Raw genomic sequence first — 17,562 nt, forward strand, 5'->3', positions numbered from 1 at the left:
TAAAGCCGATAAGCGGGTGAGTGGAAGAACAGCCCAATCCACTCGACCGCTGGATAAAAGAAAAAGAAAGGAAAGAAGGAAGGAAGTAAAGTAAGAAGAATAAGAAGGAAAAAGGGAGATGAAAATCAAAAAGAAAACATGTACACGCTCAACTCCCAACATGGCCTACAAATGCAAGACCCAAACCACATCAATCGCAACAAGCATGATCATGTCATGTGTAGGGTGATCCCAAAGCTAAATCATACACACATAGAAACAAAAACCAAGTTCAAAACAAGATGCTCGTTCAGGCCACAGATGGCGCTGCGCCAGCCAAACTAGTACTCGCCATGGCTCGCTTTCCCTTGTCGGGCGCTATCCCTTCCCCGTTGGCACTTATCACTGAACCCACCACTTTGCGAGGCAAGACCGCCTCTCCGTTAGTACTGCTGGCCTCGCTACCCCGGCGCGATAGACTCGGTGTTAATCGCCCAGGTAGAAGGCCCCGGATGCCCCCAGCTTTGCGTGCGGGGATGTCCGTCGTGCCCGCCGTGAGCACATACAGCAAATACTTCAGGTTGGGGAGGGTATGTCGGATATCGAGCACGCGCAGCCCTTGCTTATTCAAGAGAAACTCAATATCCTTGTTCAGCAGGAATACCCCATACTCAAACCGGTATTGCACATTCACCGGGTAGAGTGGATAGGTTCGCTGCGGCAGCGACGCAGACACCGGGTCCTGAATCAACGAGTGCGACAAATACGGGCTGACCGGGTATGGCAGCGGAATGGACAGATAGAACGACAGCAGATACACGAGATGTGCGGTATAACCCAGCGCCGCCGCAACCCCATCGCGGTCGACATCTGTAAAATTCGAGTTTGGCAGAGCCATTCCAGCAATAGTGAAAGCCAGCGGTTTGTCCGGGATGGGTTCAATAGGATAAATCGCAAGTAGGTCCTCCGACATGCGCCGGATCTGACCGCGGCCCTCGTCCGTGTTCTGTTCCAGCAACTTCACGCTCGAGCCCAGTTTCTCTTGCGCGTCCGGGAGATGACTGCGCGCCCTGGCTTGCGTCTGGCGCCCACGCTCCATGGCCTCTCGTCTCGCTGCAAGACTGGAGATCAATTCTTCCTTCCGCTTCGTTAAAGTGCGAAGCTGCTTCCGCTCCGCTGCAACAGCATGCTTGGCCAGCGCAAGCTTATCCCGGGCCCGCGACGCACTACTGGTCGTAGTCAGCGCACGCTGGTTCTTCTCTAATATCGAGCTGATTTGCGCCTCGAGCTTATCTCGGGTCGTCAGGGCATCCTGAATACATTCATCCAAATTGGCCAATCGCATCAGCGCATCGTACGACGACGTCGGTAACGTGGCACCATCGGCGGATCGGGGGTGGCGGGGAGGTATAGAAGCGACCACGGGAGGAAGGTCAGTTAGATTCGTGTAGACGCCATCTGCGAAATGAAACAGGATCGAATTCGGTGGGAGCGGCTGATGGAAGTTATCCAGCGACTTCCCCAGGAATTGTAAAGACTGCAGACACAGCTGCAATTCCACCAGCAGCAGGTACTCCTCCATGGCCGCCGTACGTGCCCAGACCTTCACCGTAACCTGGTCCCGACGAGCGATTGCCGGCCCACATATATTCAGATCGAAAGACCGGAAGCTGGGGTTGGTGGCATGCTCGACTACCTCACTCACGTAAACCGGCTCGTCGACCCCGTCGCAGTGAATCGAGAACCACGTGTCGGCCATACGGCTGCTCGTAATCTCCTCCAGCTTCACCTGACGCGTGCGCGGATTGGGCCCATTCCAGGGTAGCGTGTTCCTCCTCTGCCATTGTCGCAACGGGGGTGGCTGTTCTCTCCGGGGGCGGTCTTCTGCGCTGCTGGAGGCGGGGGTCGACTTGAGATCGGTGAAGGAGCGCGACTGATGTAAGGGTTTCGCTGCATCCTCGGCGAGCGCTTTCAAGGGCGTATGTAGCGAGTTGGGGATGTTGTCATCGTCGATGGTCTTCCCGCGCGGTCGACTCGGCGGACTAACCACGAGATTCCGGACAGAGACGCCCTGCAGATGGCGAAGCTTGCGATTCTGCGCGGAAATCATCAGCGGGATGCATCAATGGGTATACGCAAAGACCAGAGGATAGTAATGTACCGGAAGGAACAAGCCAGGTCGTTCACGGCGACTGCCAGTGTCGTCGTCGTTGTCCGCGAATCCCCAGGCGGTCGCCGGCAGCGCCATCGCAAGACAGACACTCGGAGGGGAAGCTTAGCTGTCGCACTGCGCAGGGCGTATGTGTCGGGTCATCCTAAGCAGATGACAGAGAATAAAAACAACAGCGACAAATACAATCGAATGAAGTCCCAATTAAAACCCCTTTATGAATGAATTAGCGTTGCTGATCGTCGACCGTTGACATAGAGCTGGTTGAATGAAGCCAGCAAGTTAGTAGTAGTTGGGTTGCCGGCGGAATCGCTCGCCCGGTCGGGATCTCCGTCGAAAAATTGATCCGCCGACCTTCCTCCATTCTCTCTCTCCTCTCCCGGAGCTTCACCCAATTCATCCCCAACCACACCCACCAATTACCCCCGAATCTCTCCGGATCTGGGCCCAATTCGGTAAAATAGAGTGAACGACGAAAGTCAACCGTCCACTCTATTCCCACCACGATCCTCCCCCCGGCCCTCATCACCATCTAAAGAGGAAGAATCCGGTCACGCGGAGAACGGTGACCAACCCGGCCGCGGCGATGGCCTCACAACAGGTGACGAAGACGCCCTTCCAGAAGATCCTGGACCCGACCAAGATCGGAACGTGGAACATTGTGCGCCGTCCACCGGTCGAGAACCACAGCATTATCCAGGGCAAGCCGCGCGAGCAGAACTCCAATGCCTTCAAGACGCATCAGGCCAAGGAGGGAACTCGGTTACGAAAGGCCTTGAAGGCACTCACTCATGGCAAGAACATCTTTGCCTATCACAATATTCGCACGAATCAAGTCGTGTACTCTCTCACTCGGTATTTGGAGGTGAGTTTCCCCCATCCACTATTCCCCAAACCGATTGTATCAATCCAAAAGAAAAGAATCACCACTAACCTCACCACCAGAACAACGCAACCCTGAAACAACTCCTCTACCACGGCAAAAAGACCGTCCCCGCCCGACTCCGCAAAGACATGTGGGTGCCCTACTTCAGCGTGCACTTCAACGACAGCAAAATCGGGCTACGAGCATACCACCTCCTCCGGGAATTCAGCATGCAGCGACAACTCTCCCCACCCAAAGAGATGATCACCATCACGGACGCCTGGATCGACCAGAAACGTCCGCGCGACCCAAAGGGCGCCGAAGACTTCCTGGAGAAATACAAGGACAAGATCGGCCGGATCATGCCCAAGCACCACCGCAAGCGCGCCGTCATGGATCAAAAGGCCACTAGTGTGGCGGATATTGCGGCCGTGCTGAAGATCCAGGAAGAGGAGGTGGCCAATGGCTTTGCGGATGGAAAGAGGGGTTACTTGACTCCTACTGCGCGGAAGAGGAGACGTGCTGCTCGGGCTAAGGAGGAGGCGGTTGCGAACGAGCAGGCCGCTAGAGTGGCTGGGTTGGAGCAGGCGTTGAGTAGTGAGGTTGTGGAGTATAAGGTCCAGGAGACGAAGGATACGTCTGGTGCGTTGGAGGATATGGGAGTGAAGATCCTTTGGAGGGATTTGCATGATGCGCGGTTTGCGGAGAACTGGCCTGAGAGGGTTAGACATGGTGAGTTGGAATTGTCTCGCGATCATGTCATGCCTGGTCAGAAGGGTCTGCGTTCGGAGGTCCTGGCTGAGGGTGAGTTCCGTGAGAGGACGGAGCAGCAGCAGCAGCAGGAGGTTGAGAAGAACTAAGATGTTCATATTTATTTGATTGATATCACATCCTGGGTTGTGGATGGTGTATACATATGCAGAGGGTTGCGTGTTTTTTTCCATTTTGATTATAAATTGTATTTTTACTCACTACTACACTACTTACTACGATTGTTGTTTTAGAGAAATGATGCAATGGCGTTTGAGCAGATCACACTGCATTGATCTTTGGTATTACATCTCATCTCCACTCAACTCCGTTTTCTACAACCAAAACCAAAACCAAAACTCACCTTGACATATCATGACCTTACCATCCACCCCCAAACCCACCCCACCCACAAATACCCAAAATACAAAGCCACAAGAACCCTAAGCACCCTCTCCCCCAACTCCAAAAAATGATACCACATAGCATCCCGGAACCTATTCCGAAAGATCCCCGGATCATTCCCTCTCGGAAAAGGCACCACATGACCATTTCCATCCAAGGGAGGCTTCCTCCCCAGAAACTCGCACAGCGGCTCCCACCCATCCCTGACATGATAGACGAGGAGGTTCTCAGCCGGCACAATGTCCTTGATGTGGCTGTTATGCGCCTCGAAGGCTTTGCGGCCGTTGGCGTCGAAGTTGTCGTTGAAGTAGTATTTCCAGATCTTTTGCCAGGTTGGGCGGATCCAACGCGTTCGGGAGAGGCATAGATTCTCGAGGATGGTGGAGAGGGGGAGGAGGGGGTGTGTGAGAAGAGGGGTGAATGATTTACTGACGGATCTGTAGCCTTTTGTATGAGAAAAGTCTGTTGCATGATTAAGATATGAAGGGATTGAACGCACCTGTGCCAATCATCCACGTCTCGGACTGTCAGTATTACTTTGGCTTCTGGATAAGCTTGGATTAATTCGTCTGCGAAGCAGGCTGCTGGGAAATCCGATACAGCCTATAGTAGCAGTGGTCAGTTTATCTGGCTTAGTATGTAACTCTCTCTCTCTCATCTACTCGATTGCACGGGGGGATGTCTATACCTGACAGTGCCCCAAGATCTGATCAAATTCTTCTCGACCAAATGGCTGGCCTTTTCCTTCATATTTGGCGCTCAAAGCAGCATGCCACATCTCACAGTCTCGAGGGTTCTCCAGAACTGCTGCGTATCCGTGATAGGTATCATTGTACCCTAGGGCTCGGAGAGCTTGTCTCAATGCTTTGATTCTCGTTAGCGGTGGAACAGATCGTCCATCTAAGATGCACACCTTACAATCTGTTCCTGTCCGGCAGAGTCCAAGTGCCAGGACTTGCATAGGTACTTCACGACGACATTTGCGTCTGTCAATGTCGGTGACGGATTTGATGACGTCGTGGAACTGGTAGGTCGTCATTTTGGGTATCTTTACTATAGGTGAGTGAAATACATGTTTGGATGAATCAATGGGTTGATATATCCACCATGTGGAGGGCCATTACCCCCTCGTCCTTTTCAGCCATCGCTTCTAGCAAGCCTAGTGCTTGCTGGATTCTGCCTCTGTCTTGAGTAAGTGGGCATCGGAAATAGTAACTCCGTCTCGTCCGGTCCCCATTTTTGGGAATTTTACATATCCAGATATCTTCACGAGCTCTGATGTTTAGAAAAGATCGTAAAGCCAACTATCCATAGTGCAGATTAGATTCCTCAGCTGGACAGCCATGGCGCTTGTTCCGATAGTGGACCATCAGTACAGGAGTCACACCTGTTCATTGGCTAGTCAAATTTTGAATAATGATTCCCTGGAATGCACATTTCCAAGAAGTACATACCTACTAGTGAGCACTCCACAATCGAAACCATTGAGTAATGAGATATGAAGAAATCGGAGGACTCTGTCCTACGTGGATAATCATCGCAGCTTGCAAAAGCATGCTGTATGTTATCTATGTGGAGAAAAGTCAGCCGCGCCCAAATCGAACATATCTGTAGATGATCTCTTCCTTCCAAAACTATTTGCTTTCGCAAATCTCAGTCCACAGGATCTATTTTCCGGAGGTAGTGCCAGTGGGTCTCGGATCTGGCAGCCCAGATAGTCTCCCGAGCTGAACTGTGATGGATCTCGTGCGGCTGAATAGCACCACCACATCATTACCCTTTAAGGAGTTAGCAGCTCAATAGTAGATAAATGCTTGAGCAGGGTGCAAGAAGAGTTCGTAGCCTTATCAACCGAGCCTTGAATTTTGCCAGCCCACTAAGATCATAAGATAGTATTCGCGAGCTTTTTGCAGCTGATGAATAATGTCGAATCATTACTCCTACTATGATAGGAAGCGGTCGATAATGCCTGTGACAACTATCCTTCAGGCTCTTCAAAGTCTGCCAAAAGTAGGGTTTCGCCCATACCTGTGGCCACATTCCCGGAGTGGGAGATATGCAGTATGACTATCGATTGTTAGCGCGGGATCCAAGAATTGGTGGATTGAAATTCCCACGAACAGTAATCGTCATCGTCTACAATCTTGTGTTCCCCAAAGGCCTTGGCCTCCTTGCTAACTCCTTTTCACATGATCGCCTTGGAGACCCACCGGTGAATATCAAGTTCAATAATGCTCGTTTCTTTTGCTAGATCACACCAAGCCCCATATCAGTTACTGTAGTTGGCTAAGGTGATCTCAGGGTCGATCAGGTTCAGTTACACAACCTGCAATAGATCATGCATACTGCGGGTGACGTGACTACATATACCTTCTGCCGACCTGTGGGCGCTGTGTGACCAGGTGAGGTAGTATATAATCACCCCTGTTGAAACCAAAAGTCAGCCCTCTCTGTTTAGACTTGAAAATTTGTGGCGCAGGCTTTCTTTTCTGGATAGGTTTTGGAGAATCATGTTTAAAATGCTCGACTATTATCAAGGAAAGACAATATTCATCACCGGAGGGTCCGGCTTCCTTGGCACAGTTTTGGTACATCGGATCGCTACAACCATTGAGTTCAAACACATATACTTGCTGCAACGTGGAGGGAAAAGGTAAGCCATAAACTCCAGTAGGAAGAAGAGATAGTGTAAGGCCTACACGTATTGACCATAACAGTGGCCTGTCCGGGAAATGGCACCAACATCTCCCATTTGATACTGCGCAATGGCTTCTAGATCACCCCCGCATCACCATTCTAGACGGTGACATGATGAAGCCTAGCCTAGGCCTTGACGCTGATCACATTGAGATGTTGAAGCGCAACGTCCATATCATCATCCATGCCGCATCTTCAATCAACCTTGCCCAGCGGCTTCAAAAGATTTGGCCCAGCGTTATCCGGGCCACAGAGTATGCTGTCGAACTGGGGCTCCAATGTGACAAATTGGAACGTTTTGTTTACGTCTCAACAGCGTATACCAATACCCATCTGTGCAGCCTGTCTCTCAAAGGAGATGTGGAAATGGAAGAGCGTATAGTACCACTTGAATCTACCTCTCCCAATAATGTTAATTCCACTGTGGACGAAGAATACTCGGAACTACAGTCACGAGGATCCACCAAAGAATACGAAAGCAACGACTTTCCCTGGGGTTATGTGTATGCCAAACATCTTTCCGAGCGCCTAGTCACGGAAAGGTTCACAAGACACGGCAAGTACGACCGATTGCTGATTTTACGGCCCTCGGTGATTGGGCCGGCCGAGAGCCTTCCATACCCCGGGTATGCGGTTCCCACATCGACCCCAATGACTATGATCGTGGCCTTGTTTGTCAACCATACAGCGTTTTCCTTTGAATTGTCCAGCAGGCTAGACGACCCGGAATCAGACTCCAATCTGGACGAAGTCCCTGTTGACATCGTTGTAGATCGCCTTCTGGCTCATCTGGCTTACCAAACCCAAGGCTGCGTCCATGCGGTAAGTGGCAGAAAAGCTCGGATTTTCTTCAGGGAGGTAGAAGCGGCAGTTTACCAACTCCGATGGTTACCTTGGCGGTTTCGTTTAACGTGGGTGAAGGAGAACGGGTGGAATACCGAAAAGTCAAACGCAATCAGTCGTCTATACAAGATCTTTGGTACTTCGTTCAACTTCCATGAAGGGAAGACTGAGCAGCTGATGTCGAAGTTGAGCGTGGAAGAAAGAAGGACATTGCGGTTGTTCAATACCAGGAAAGTCGGTGCATTTGAGCTAGTGTCCCGCAGCAAGCAGATGTATGATTGCTCGACTATATTCGCCAGGAAGATAGCTTATCCTTACCGGGCCTTTTACCAACTGTTATGGATTATCTGGTGGGTTTATGTCAAATTGATTGTTGCTTGGGCGGGATTTGATCTGCGGACGGTGACCCGGCAGCTGTTCGCTGGACGAAAGGTCCATTAACAATATTCATTATTGCGCGACTTTTCTGTTTTGATCGCCTTTCGCCGCATGTTCCAATAGGAAGCAAAGCAATGATACGTTGAGAGATGATGAAATGGTGTACATCAGGTGCGTGATGCGAGACGATGGGCGATGCGGGGGGGTGTTGGATAGACGTTGGGAATGAAGTTGTAGAAAGGAACGACCTAGAGATTGAAGGGGTCAGGTGATCAGCATCAACATAGATCATGGTATTAGAGCTCATTGATATTCTACGATGGTACATTGCTGGTTTATGGAAAGATATAATGACACTTAGCAGACCATGAACTCCTTTCTACTTGCATTCTTTGTCTGGTGCGCACCGACTGAAATCATGTATTGCTAAATGTCTGCTGCAAAGCTGGCGAAAGAAAGACCTGCGGGTCAAATTTACATCACCATAGTAGGTAGGATACAACGAAGCGTCCCCGGCGGAAGTGTCATTCACGCTGCCAGCCGGTCCTGTCCTGGCTTTGCCGGCGTCCGGTCCAAGCAAAAACGGCCGAAGTAAGAAATGTGGAAAATCAAAGCTCCAAACGAAGGAGGGATGAGAATATAGAAGAATGAAGGATCAAAAGAGAAGATAGACAGGAAGAACAATAGGGTCAAGTGTCAATGCAAGAACCCAGACCCTTGGGCAGAAGAGAAGAAGAAAAGATAACGAAGTCACAAAGTGAGGACCTGATGTGTGCAAGTCCGCGACCGACGCCAGCAGCAATGGAACAAGTAACAGATGTTCAAGGAAGAGATGAGAAGAGCAGCAGAACTCCATTGACGGACTTAGACCAGGTGGCCTCAGTCTCTCTATCTCGCGGCACAGAATGTCACACTAAAGTTCCTTTAAGTTCTGATTCTAACGATTAAGAACTCGGATTCTTTGGCTCAGGCTTTTTCAGGTTGTTGACCACCTGCTCATGGCTGTGCTCGTTGACGGAAAGCTCGGGCCCAGGCTCATCATTCGACATCTTCTGCAGAATCTCTTCTTGTGCCTTTGCAGCCGTCGTCGGATCATCTGCAATTCCCGCACTGGCCATGCTCTTCCTGGCGCCTTCGATGATCTTATCGGCCTCGCTCATCCCGCGATCCACATTCGAAGAAGGATCTCCGTCCACGCCGATAGGCTCCACGGTGCGGTTGATGACATCCTTCACCCGGTCAGAATCGAAGCGAATCACCATACAGGAAAGGTTGTCAGTGCTGAACCGCGCAAGAGCATGGTCGACCAGAATTTTGGATGCTTCCTGGGCATCATGCACATTGCGGATAAGATCTACCGCTTCTTGGTCGCTACACACGTCCCAGAGCTAATAATCTCTGTTAGCAAGAAGGTTTTAAGCGAGATAAGAAGAGTTCAAACTTACACCATCACAAGCGAGGATGATAAACTCATCTGAGTCGGGTTGGATCACTGTTTCGGTAGTATACGGATGTCCGGTTACCAGATCCTTGAGATACGCATCACCAAGAGCTCTAGTCACGGCAAGCACGCCGTTGACGCGATTGTTCAATATTAATCCTCCTGCATTAGCTATCCGTTTCCCTTCGTTCTCATCACTACCCTTGTGATCGTAGGACAAACGAAGTGCCTTGCCGTTGCGGCACAGAATAATGCGGGCATCTCCCACATTAGCAGTGTAGAGGACACGCTGACGGAGGGATTTCTCCTGTAATTTGGGAAGTATAGACGCCGCGCCGCCTGATACGGCGGCCTGAGTAGGCGTATCGCCCGCATCTGAATCGGCGTCGCCCTTGGAGGCAGCGGCAGCGGCAGGTGCAAGGGCCGCTGATCCCGTCGCGGAATGCGGACTGGGTACGCGGTCTTCCCATCTGAGGAGGGCAATGACCGCGGTACAACCACTGTTCTTCACAGGTAGCTTCTCCAGCTGCTGATCTACACTGGTAAACGTTTGATCCAGGAGTTCCGGAACAGGTGTGTTGGGATTTTTCCGCATGACCTCTTCCAAGATCAGATGCAGCTTTTTCCCGCACCATTCCGCCGCAAAGGTGCCTGCATGTCCATCGAAGATGGCAAAATAACCGTTGTCGGTTTCCACGACGGTCGCGGGGGGTTCCTCAGAAGTGGGCGAGGGGGCAGTGGGACTCGGGAGGGCTTTGCCATTGTTCTCAGCCAGGGCTAAAGGTGCGGGGGTCCCCAAGAAATTGTAGAGGTAGGCATGGGTATCTTCCATAGTCCGGCGACATTTTCGATTCCGATCTTCTGTCACGCCAACTTTAAACGAAGAGCGAGAAGTGGGGAGTGATTCTCCAGCCGAATTGTTTAACGACCCTTGGGGAACGCTCAGAGCTGGGTCCATGCTCCCAAGCCTATTCAACGCAGGCTGTTCTTGGATGGTGTAGTTGTTGAAGGAGTTCTCGCGCGGACTGCTCGACAGGCTGAGGGAGTTCTTAGCACTGGTGAAGAAGGATGCTGCCTTGGTGACGGTGCTACTCCGGCGCTTCTTTTCGCCACCAGAGTTGTTCTGGTCCTCACTGGTCCGTCGGGTGAAGAAGCCGCCAGGAGGAGAGGACTTCTTCTGGCTGATGCTGGCTTCCTCGGTGTGGATGCTCAAGGGAGGCGTATCAATGGCGCCGGAACGAGTGATGGAATCTGTCTTGTCTTTGGGTGGGCTCGAGGAGCCACTGAACATTCTGTTCAGCAACCCACCCTGGCTAGAAAAACTTCTCCGCTTATTCCCTGCCAGCTTGATGATCGTTGATGGGTGAGGGGGCTTAAAACCGGATCAAAAGTTCGAGAGAGTGCGGAGGGGGGCGGCGGCGGCGGCGCGTGGGGAAGGGGGGAGAGAGCGCCAAAGAATGAAAGCCGCCGGGAGGACTGACGTAGGATGCGAATTGCGGCGGAGGCGAGATGATCTAGCTGGGTAGACAAGGCATGTCAGCGTCTCGATCCACTACAAGATCAAGTTTCCAGCTAAGCACGATGGTGATGGGATCGGCTTGAAGATTCCGATGGCTTCCAGCCAGCAATGCGGGCGGACAAGTGACATGGTGGTCAGGCAACGCCGGATGCATGCAGTGGAGCGGGCTATATACACCCTTCTTCCGGCGACAAGCGAACAGTGGCAGAAAAGTAATTCGAAACATAGGGAGAAATATTCCGGAATAAATTCATCCATGTCGGAAGTTCAGACAGAAGCTAAAGAAAGGCACGTTATAGCAAGCGTCCTAAGCTCTCACCTTCCGAACCAACCCCACTGCGCGCCGGAGGGGACAGGGTTACAGAGCGACCACGGGGAGCGAGGATGTAGAAGGAATCGAGGACACTCACGGAAATAGGGAGAGAAATTGGCGATAGGCTGGGTTGTATGTCGACAAGGATGTGGAGAAGATCAAACAGAAAAAAGAAAAGGGGAGGGATGCGCAACAGTTGGATGTTGCGATGATGGGGGGGTGGGGAGAAGAGGGAAAGGGAAAAGAAGGAAGTTGGTATGGATCGGAGGTAATACTAGTAGTAGTAAGTAGTAGTAAGTAGTGGTGGTGGTAAGTGAGGCGGGCTCGGGATGGGGTCCTTTATTATTAGCAATCGTTGGTTCCTCCGGGTGGGAAGCACGCTAGGAAAAAGGGTACTTGTTACTTGGTACTACTTGCCATGTCGTGCCCAGCAAGTTAAGTGCACACCAGCACTACTCCCACTCACTACAACAGTTTCCAGCCGATCGGACACAGTCTGGTTACTATTTTCGGGAGGCGGTGAATCGAGGTCGTCATAACGTGACCCTGAAGGATGGTGCGTGGAGGATGACGCAGCGGCAAGGTCCAGATGAGAGATAAGTGAAAGAGCATTATGAGCCTTGATGTGATTGGTGATAGTGCCAGAACGTTCATTTCCCTATGAATCTATTCCCTGTACTCATTCCCGTCATGTTGCCTGCAGTATCTTGTGTTCGGAATATCCCCTAATAGCCACAAAACCATCTCTACACTATATTTGAACAATACAGTAAACCAAGCCCAACTACTAGTAGTTCTGATCATCAACGCCTATTATTGTTATACACATAAAGTAGTATGATCCCCATTATATATGAGCTCCTAATCCCATGAACTAAAATCCCCAAACCCGCCTCCACCCTTGAATTTCTTTCGCATCGGCTCGGGTTCGGGCTCATCATCTATAAATTCCACAATCTCATCCTCCTCCTGCCCAGCCCTCTCGGCCAGCGCGGCTTTCAGGTACTTGCCGACCCCGCCAGAGCCTTCGTCTTTCTCTCCGCTTCCTGCGCCACGGACTCTTTTGCCCGTCCAGGTCATCCGGTCGTCTTCGGCGCGACGCGCATTCTGCTCTTCTTCCTCGGGGTTAACAAGCAGGCCCTTCGCCTTGGCCTCCTCGGTCTGTTTCTGCTTCAAGAACTCTTCGAACGGATCCACAAACACCGTCACATCGGTAATGCGGATGTCCGGAGTAGGTCGGTTAGTAGTCGGATTTGTCGGGTGCACTTCAAGGTTGTTCAAGGTCGTGGAGGAGGGCGTGGGGTCATCAATGACATGACCGAAGATAGTGTGCTTGTTGTTGAGATGGGGCAAGGCACGATAAGCAATGAAGCTAGTCAAGGGGTAATTTGTTAGCGCAGGCCCTCAATCTCCATCTTGGGAACTTACAATTGACTGCTGTTCGTGTTCTTGCCCTTGTTGGCCATACTGAGGGTACCCCGGGAGTCGTGCTTCAGTGGACCTTCGAACTCGTCATTGAAGTACTTCCCCCAGATACTTTCACCACCCCTTCCGGTCCCAGAGGGATCACCACCCTGAATCATGAACCCCTTGATGTTGCGATGGAAAGCGACATCTCTATAGTAGCCCTTCTTTGCCAGCTTGATGAAGTTCCACACGGCCTTCGGTGCGTATTCCGTATGTAATTCCAAATTTACATCCCCGACGTTGGTGGAAATACGAGCGTAGCCCTTTTGCTTCACTCGCCCTCTCTTCAGCATGTACTCCTCGTCGGACAAAAGCGCAAGCTCGGCAGAGGTGTGGGGCGTCATCCCCGTACTGGTGAGTGAGGCGGCGGCCAAACCAGTAGTGTGTTTGGCCGCATTATACGGCACAGCCTTGCCAGATTGAAACGACGCCGTCTTCTGAGATTGCGCCGTATTTCCCGCATTTCCAGATTTAGTCAAGTCTTTCGAAGCGGCCGCAGAGCCAACACGTTGCGATCTTTCCGCGCGTGCCTTGGCCACGGCTTCCTTGGCCTTCAGGATCTTGGCCGAACTGCCCAGCGCGTTGACGTTCACATTGTTCGAAGGATCCTCCCTTTCCCGGATCTGCTCGTCCGTTAATCCACTTTCGCCTTCCTTGAGATAGTTGAAGGAGCTCAAGTTCCGCGACTCGACGTTCTGCGGGTCCTGCAACGTAATGATGTCCTTGCGAGTGAACTCCTCGTCCGTAACCAGATCACGCCACAGCTTTCCCTTGATGTTCAACCGTTCGACCGTATCCCAAGCGAAAACATTGCCCGTGTTCCGTAGCGCGACAATGTGCGTGTTGTCCGTGAAAACCTTGTATGTGACCGGATCGACATACTCATTAGATTCGTTCTTCGCGAGATGCAGCTTAATGAGATCGGAGCTTTTGAGCGGCGCGCCGTTCACTGGATTCGTTCCGTGTTTCTTGATCCAGGGGAGAATGTTGGTGAGGTCGAAGATTGTGCCCGACGGGGTGCAAACCGGGTGCGAAAACGGCTGTAGTGAAAGGGAGCAGAAGTTGAAGGGAAGGCGCTTAAAGGCCGTATCTACTCCTCCTCGCTTTGCTCTGCCCACGCCGGCTCCAGCGCTAGCAGAGAATGCATCCTCCGACGCCCATTCAGAGTGTGTGATCTATACAAGTCGTTGGGTCAGTCCATGCGAGGTCCGATAAGCGATAGAGCGCAGAAAGGGAAGAACAAATCTTCAACGAAGGGAGTTCGTACATATAACTTATCGGTCCCTAAACAGGTGATTGAGTAGGTTAGCTTTGCATTTCGATATGCGGAAGAATCTTGCCGAACCAACCTTTTCCCATCCTGACGACAGAAGCTTTAGATGCCTGGTGCAGCAGCTCTCGCTTTTGCGATCCTGTCGCCGCGCCCAAGGCCTGGATAATGATGTATTGCCGTTTCCAGATCTAGCCGATTTCGGCTAGACTGTCCGCAGATGTCCCTCGTTCGGTAACCATTATACGGGGATGATACCAGTCACGGGATCGGCATCCCAAAGCCGAGCATTCGTTTATAGAGGTACAAGCTATGTATATGTTGCAAACTAGAAACCAAGGTAGACATGGCGTAAGGTCATATCAATTGCTAAACTACACTACACACTATCATACATACATAATGTAAGAAGCGCTCACAAAAGCGCCATCGTCACAATAAATCATGCCTTTTCCACCACTAAGCCACGCATTGATCGTGGGATATTCCTGTCTTCCAGTAACGCCCCACTGTATGGCTCATTTTGTTTACCTTCATGGTCATTGAATCATCATTAAGCATGTCCACCCCGTTCAAGGACTCATACGGGAGGGGGCTGGTAGCGCAATGGTACCACCCACCGGTTCCCAAAGTCGATCCCATGCCGCCGCCGACTACCATATTTTCTCCAGACTATCTGAGGAATGCCAATGTCGGCCACAGAGAGATTCCATGATAGTCCCTCCCCGGAGAGTAGCGCAGTGACAACCCCAGTTTTGGGAGCCCCGAGACAGACCACGGATTTCGAGTTGACGCATAGCCGGCCGCCTTCTACTGTAGTAACTTCGCCTATAAAATACGTTAGCACCGACGTCATGACAGGGTACAGTATCCGGCATACTCACCACTCATAGCAGACAGCCCCGAAGGCACGTCCACGGACAAAATCTCCAGGTTGCTCCGGTTGGCCCAAGATATCATCTCAAAGGCTGTGGCCTGGTCATCCGTGCGAAGGTCATCAAATGCTATGTGAATTCCGAACAAGGCGTCGACAACCAAGTCAGGCGCGAATTCCGATGTAGAGAGGCGGGTCGATAGGTCTTCCCACCGGTGTACTCGGCCGCCAATTTTCTTGAAGACATCCAGCTGCTTCCGACAACTCTCTAGCAACTCATTGTCGTGCTCGATGCCTAGCATACAGACCGTCACGCGGTGGCCTCGATTACGGAGATGGCGAGCCGCAGATACGGCACGTGCGCCAGTTCGATGATTGCCTGTGAGCACCAGCATCGTGGGCGCAGCGGCGTCGCTGGTAAGGAGTCCAACAGCAGCTTCCGCGATACCACGTCCCGTATTTTCCGTAATCATGTCCTCGGTCAGCCCCAGTTCGGCAACCGCAATCTGCTCAACCTCGAGGGTTTGCAATGGACTGACAGTTGGGCAGCTTCGATTGGTTGTGGTGAGCCGCAATGAGCCTCCAGGTACACCAGGGGCGCTTATCGGGGATGCTGAAACGGAAGTCTTATTGGGTCGAGGGCTGGTTGTGCGAGACGTGCTTAGCTGACTGCGCCCGAGGGAATTGATCTGCGGTGGCACCAACGGCTGGCCCAAAATGGCGCTTCCTTTGCGAGAGCTCGGTGCGCGGGACGTCCTCGACCGTTCCCGCCCAGAATAGGTGCCGCTGCTCAGTTTTGCATCGCTGGGTACCTGGTCGGTATCCTCGCTCTCGGTCTCCTCAGGGCTGTCAAGGACATTTTCCGTCCAATGCAGATTCTTCCCGCCATTTGTTCCAGGCTTTGGTACTTTCCTGTTGAAGCTAACCAGCCGATCTTCATCAGCGGTAGTGTCATCATTGCGAATCTCTTCAAACACCTTTCTCTTGTCGAACTTGGAAAGGTTGCTCTGGAAGTCGAACTCGCCCATCTCCTGAATATCCGTCGCATCCTCTGTAGCCCAGCCATTAGGGTCCTCCACATAATTCGATCTGTTATTCCTCTTCTTCCGGCGTTGTTTATTGAGTGACTTGTTCATCTGCGGATAAGACGGCTCGACGAAAGCAGTCTGACGCCAGCCTTTACTTCTTGGGTCCGTATTCGTCGCCCCATCGTGTTCATTGACTGCCTTTGGGGTCCTTGGTTGTCCAGTGCGACGACTAGCTTTCGCGGCGGACTGCGGCGTTGGTTGCGATGAAACAATGTTCTCCCTTCCAGCGGGGACAGGGCCACTTGGCACAGCGCTGCGACTTTCATTCGTGGTCTTTCCAACATCAAGTTCCAGGTTACTGAACGGTTCGTTGAGCACAGCTGCTTGGTCACGATGAGCCACTTGCGGGAATTGAAAGTTTTGAGAAGTGGACCGGCTAATGGAAGGGGCTGGAAGCTGTACCGGACCCGAGTCTGCACCCTGGCTAGATGGCGCAGAAGGTGGCTTCGAAAAGCTTAGAATCGCCGGGTCCACGAAGCTTTGCGATGCAGTTGGAGGCGGAGGTGCGGGGGCTATGTTTTGAGATCCCTGAGGCGGAGGCGGAGGCGGACGCTGTGAGATGCGCGGAGTCGAAGATCCCAAAGAAAGATCCGCGATGTCGGGCGCTTCAATTGAGTACGTAGGGAGCGGGTGTCCGATCCAGGAAAGTTTCACTGAATGAGAGAGTTAATGTTAGATCCTTGCAAAGTGGGGATAGTGGTGCTAGGCAGTGAGAGGGGGGGGGCAGAAGGCGTATACCTACCATTTCGGAGCATCAGACGTTGACCGATGACATTAGCCACTTCTCCCTGCACAGTTGCATTTGGTGGCGCTCGCAGCGTCACAAGCACATCGTAGCCGATAAATTCAGCCGCCATGATCGGCAGTCTGCACGAATACAACCGCTGTCCAAAGGGCCGGGGATAGAACACGCCACGGACCGGAAGGAGCCCCGACAAGGTCGCCAAAGGTGGATGTGGATTGGGGTCAGCTTGTGCTTGCTTGCTTGCTTGCTTGCTTCTTTGCTCTCGGCTCGGGCATCACGTGTGGCTGGGCTCTTATCGATAAGGGAGGCACGAGACCCGCTCGTTGTGGGGTTCGTGGTTCCTCACAAGTTTAGACTAGTCATCCTAGTTAACTAGATCCTGGAATAAACCCTACGTACTCTGTACTGCCATTGAATCATCCATCCATCTTTGACTGGATTATGTTCACTCCTTTCATTTGAGTTATCCATGGGTGCTGACTTCATGATTTCTTATTCATTCCTCAAATGCTGGCTCGATACGTCGATGTAGTATACATTCTTTGTTATTTCCCTGCATTCCCACTTCTACTCTTATAGTTCTTAGTCTTGATTCTTATTGTAAACTAATGCGTGTGAATTTTTGCTATTAACACTCTTGTGAAGCTGTGTTAGCTCAATTAATTGCCTCTCTGAATGAGATATATGTGACATATGTTCGGCTCCAATATATCTTGGTAGTATCTTACTACTATATATTCCTATTTCATATAGGATGA

General features: G+C 51.6%; 6 protein-coding genes across 6 annotated transcripts; 2 read left to right on the forward strand and 4 right to left on the reverse strand.

The window, feature by feature from the left end:
• Positions 1-289: 289 nt before the first annotated feature.
• On the reverse strand, positions 290-2,227 carry BO85DRAFT_489543 (putative UV radiation resistance protein (UVRAG); the record flags this gene model as incomplete). The annotated part of the gene is made up of 2 exons (XM_025663609.1): positions 290-2,074; positions 2,141-2,227. The coding sequence occupies 2 exons, from the start codon at positions 2,225-2,227 to the stop codon at positions 290-292; spliced, it is 1,872 nt and encodes a 623-aa protein (XP_025514070.1).
• Positions 2,228-2,529: 302 nt separating this feature from the next.
• BO85DRAFT_424038 (mitochondrial 54S ribosomal protein mL67) lies at positions 2,530-4,059 on the forward strand. Its single transcript, XM_025658031.1, has 2 exons — positions 2,530-3,014; positions 3,095-4,059. Exons 1-2 carry the CDS (start codon positions 2,736-2,738, stop codon positions 3,872-3,874), a joined length of 1,059 nt encoding a protein of 352 aa, XP_025514071.1. The 5' UTR covers positions 2,530-2,735; the 3' UTR covers positions 3,875-4,059.
• On the reverse strand, positions 3,998-5,208 carry BO85DRAFT_439857 (sulfotransferase family protein; the record flags this gene model as incomplete). The annotated part of the gene is made up of 5 exons (XM_025658734.1): positions 3,998-4,000; positions 4,150-4,606; positions 4,669-4,772; positions 4,858-5,033; positions 5,088-5,208. The coding sequence occupies 5 exons, from the start codon at positions 5,206-5,208 to the stop codon at positions 3,998-4,000; spliced, it is 861 nt and encodes a 286-aa protein (XP_025514072.1).
• Positions 5,209-6,603: 1,395 nt separating this feature from the next.
• On the forward strand, positions 6,604-8,577 carry BO85DRAFT_450804 (male sterility domain-containing protein). Its single transcript, XM_025660461.1, has 2 exons — positions 6,604-6,822; positions 6,887-8,577. Exons 1-2 carry the CDS (start codon positions 6,689-6,691, stop codon positions 8,148-8,150), a joined length of 1,398 nt encoding a protein of 465 aa, XP_025514073.1. The 5' UTR covers positions 6,604-6,688; the 3' UTR covers positions 8,151-8,577.
• Positions 8,578-8,590: 13 nt separating this feature from the next.
• Positions 8,591-10,978, reverse strand: ptcG (type 2C protein phosphatase PTC1). Its single transcript, XM_025665513.1, has 2 exons — positions 9,533-10,978; positions 8,591-9,475 (listed from the first exon to the last, which is right to left on the reverse strand). The coding sequence occupies exons 1-2, from the start codon at positions 10,817-10,819 to the stop codon at positions 9,032-9,034; spliced, it is 1,731 nt and encodes a 576-aa protein (XP_025514074.1). The 5' UTR covers positions 10,820-10,978; the 3' UTR covers positions 8,591-9,031.
• Positions 10,979-12,011: 1,033 nt separating this feature from the next.
• Positions 12,012-17,007, reverse strand: BO85DRAFT_424050 (peptidyl-prolyl cis-trans isomerase). Its single transcript, XM_025658032.1, has 6 exons — positions 16,802-17,007; positions 14,982-16,712; positions 14,684-14,925; positions 14,517-14,606; positions 12,789-14,002; positions 12,012-12,732 (listed from the first exon to the last, which is right to left on the reverse strand). The coding sequence occupies exons 1-6, from the start codon at positions 16,914-16,916 to the stop codon at positions 12,222-12,224; spliced, it is 3,903 nt and encodes a 1,300-aa protein (XP_025514075.1). The 5' UTR covers positions 16,917-17,007; the 3' UTR covers positions 12,012-12,221.
• Positions 17,008-17,562: the final 555 nt, after the last annotated feature.

The sequence above is a fragment of the Aspergillus piperis genome (assembly GCF_003184755.1).
Source record: "Aspergillus piperis CBS 112811 unplaced genomic scaffold BO85scaffold_13, whole genome shotgun sequence".
Classification (NCBI taxonomy): Eukaryota; Fungi; Ascomycota; class Eurotiomycetes; order Eurotiales; family Aspergillaceae; genus Aspergillus; species Aspergillus piperis.

Bases quoted from the DNA above. Each gene is read 5' to 3' on its own strand.
- BO85DRAFT_424038 (XM_025658031.1), top strand. From the start codon at position 2,736: ATGGCCTCACAACAGGTGACGAAGACGCCCTTCCAGAAGATCCTGGAC. The intron at 3,015-3,094 runs GTGAGTTTCCCC...CCTCACCACCAG, and splicing joins CTCTCACTCGGTATTTGGAG to AACAACGCAACCCTGAAACA.
- BO85DRAFT_450804 (XM_025660461.1), top strand. From the start codon at position 6,689: ATGCTCGACTATTATCAAGGAAAGACAATATTCATCACCGGAGGGTCC. The intron at 6,823-6,886 runs GTAAGCCATAAA...TGACCATAACAG, and splicing joins CTGCAACGTGGAGGGAAAAG to TGGCCTGTCCGGGAAATGGC.
- ptcG (XM_025665513.1), bottom strand. From the start codon at position 10,819: ATGTTCAGTGGCTCCTCGAGCCCACCCAAAGACAAGACAGATTCCATC. The intron at 9,476-9,532 runs GTAAGTTTGAAC...AGAGATTATTAG, and splicing joins TCATCCTCGCTTGTGATGGT to CTCTGGGACGTGTGTAGCGA.
- BO85DRAFT_424050 (XM_025658032.1), bottom strand. From the start codon at position 16,916: ATGGCGGCTGAATTTATCGGCTACGATGTGCTTGTGACGCTGCGAGCG. The intron at 16,713-16,801 runs GTAGGTATACGC...TCTCTCATTCAG, and splicing joins ACGTCTGATGCTCCGAAATG to TGAAACTTTCCTGGATCGGA. The intron at 14,607-14,683 runs GTATGAGTCCTT...TGAGCCATACAG, and splicing joins TGCGCTACCAGCCCCCTCCC to TGGGGCGTTACTGGAAGACA.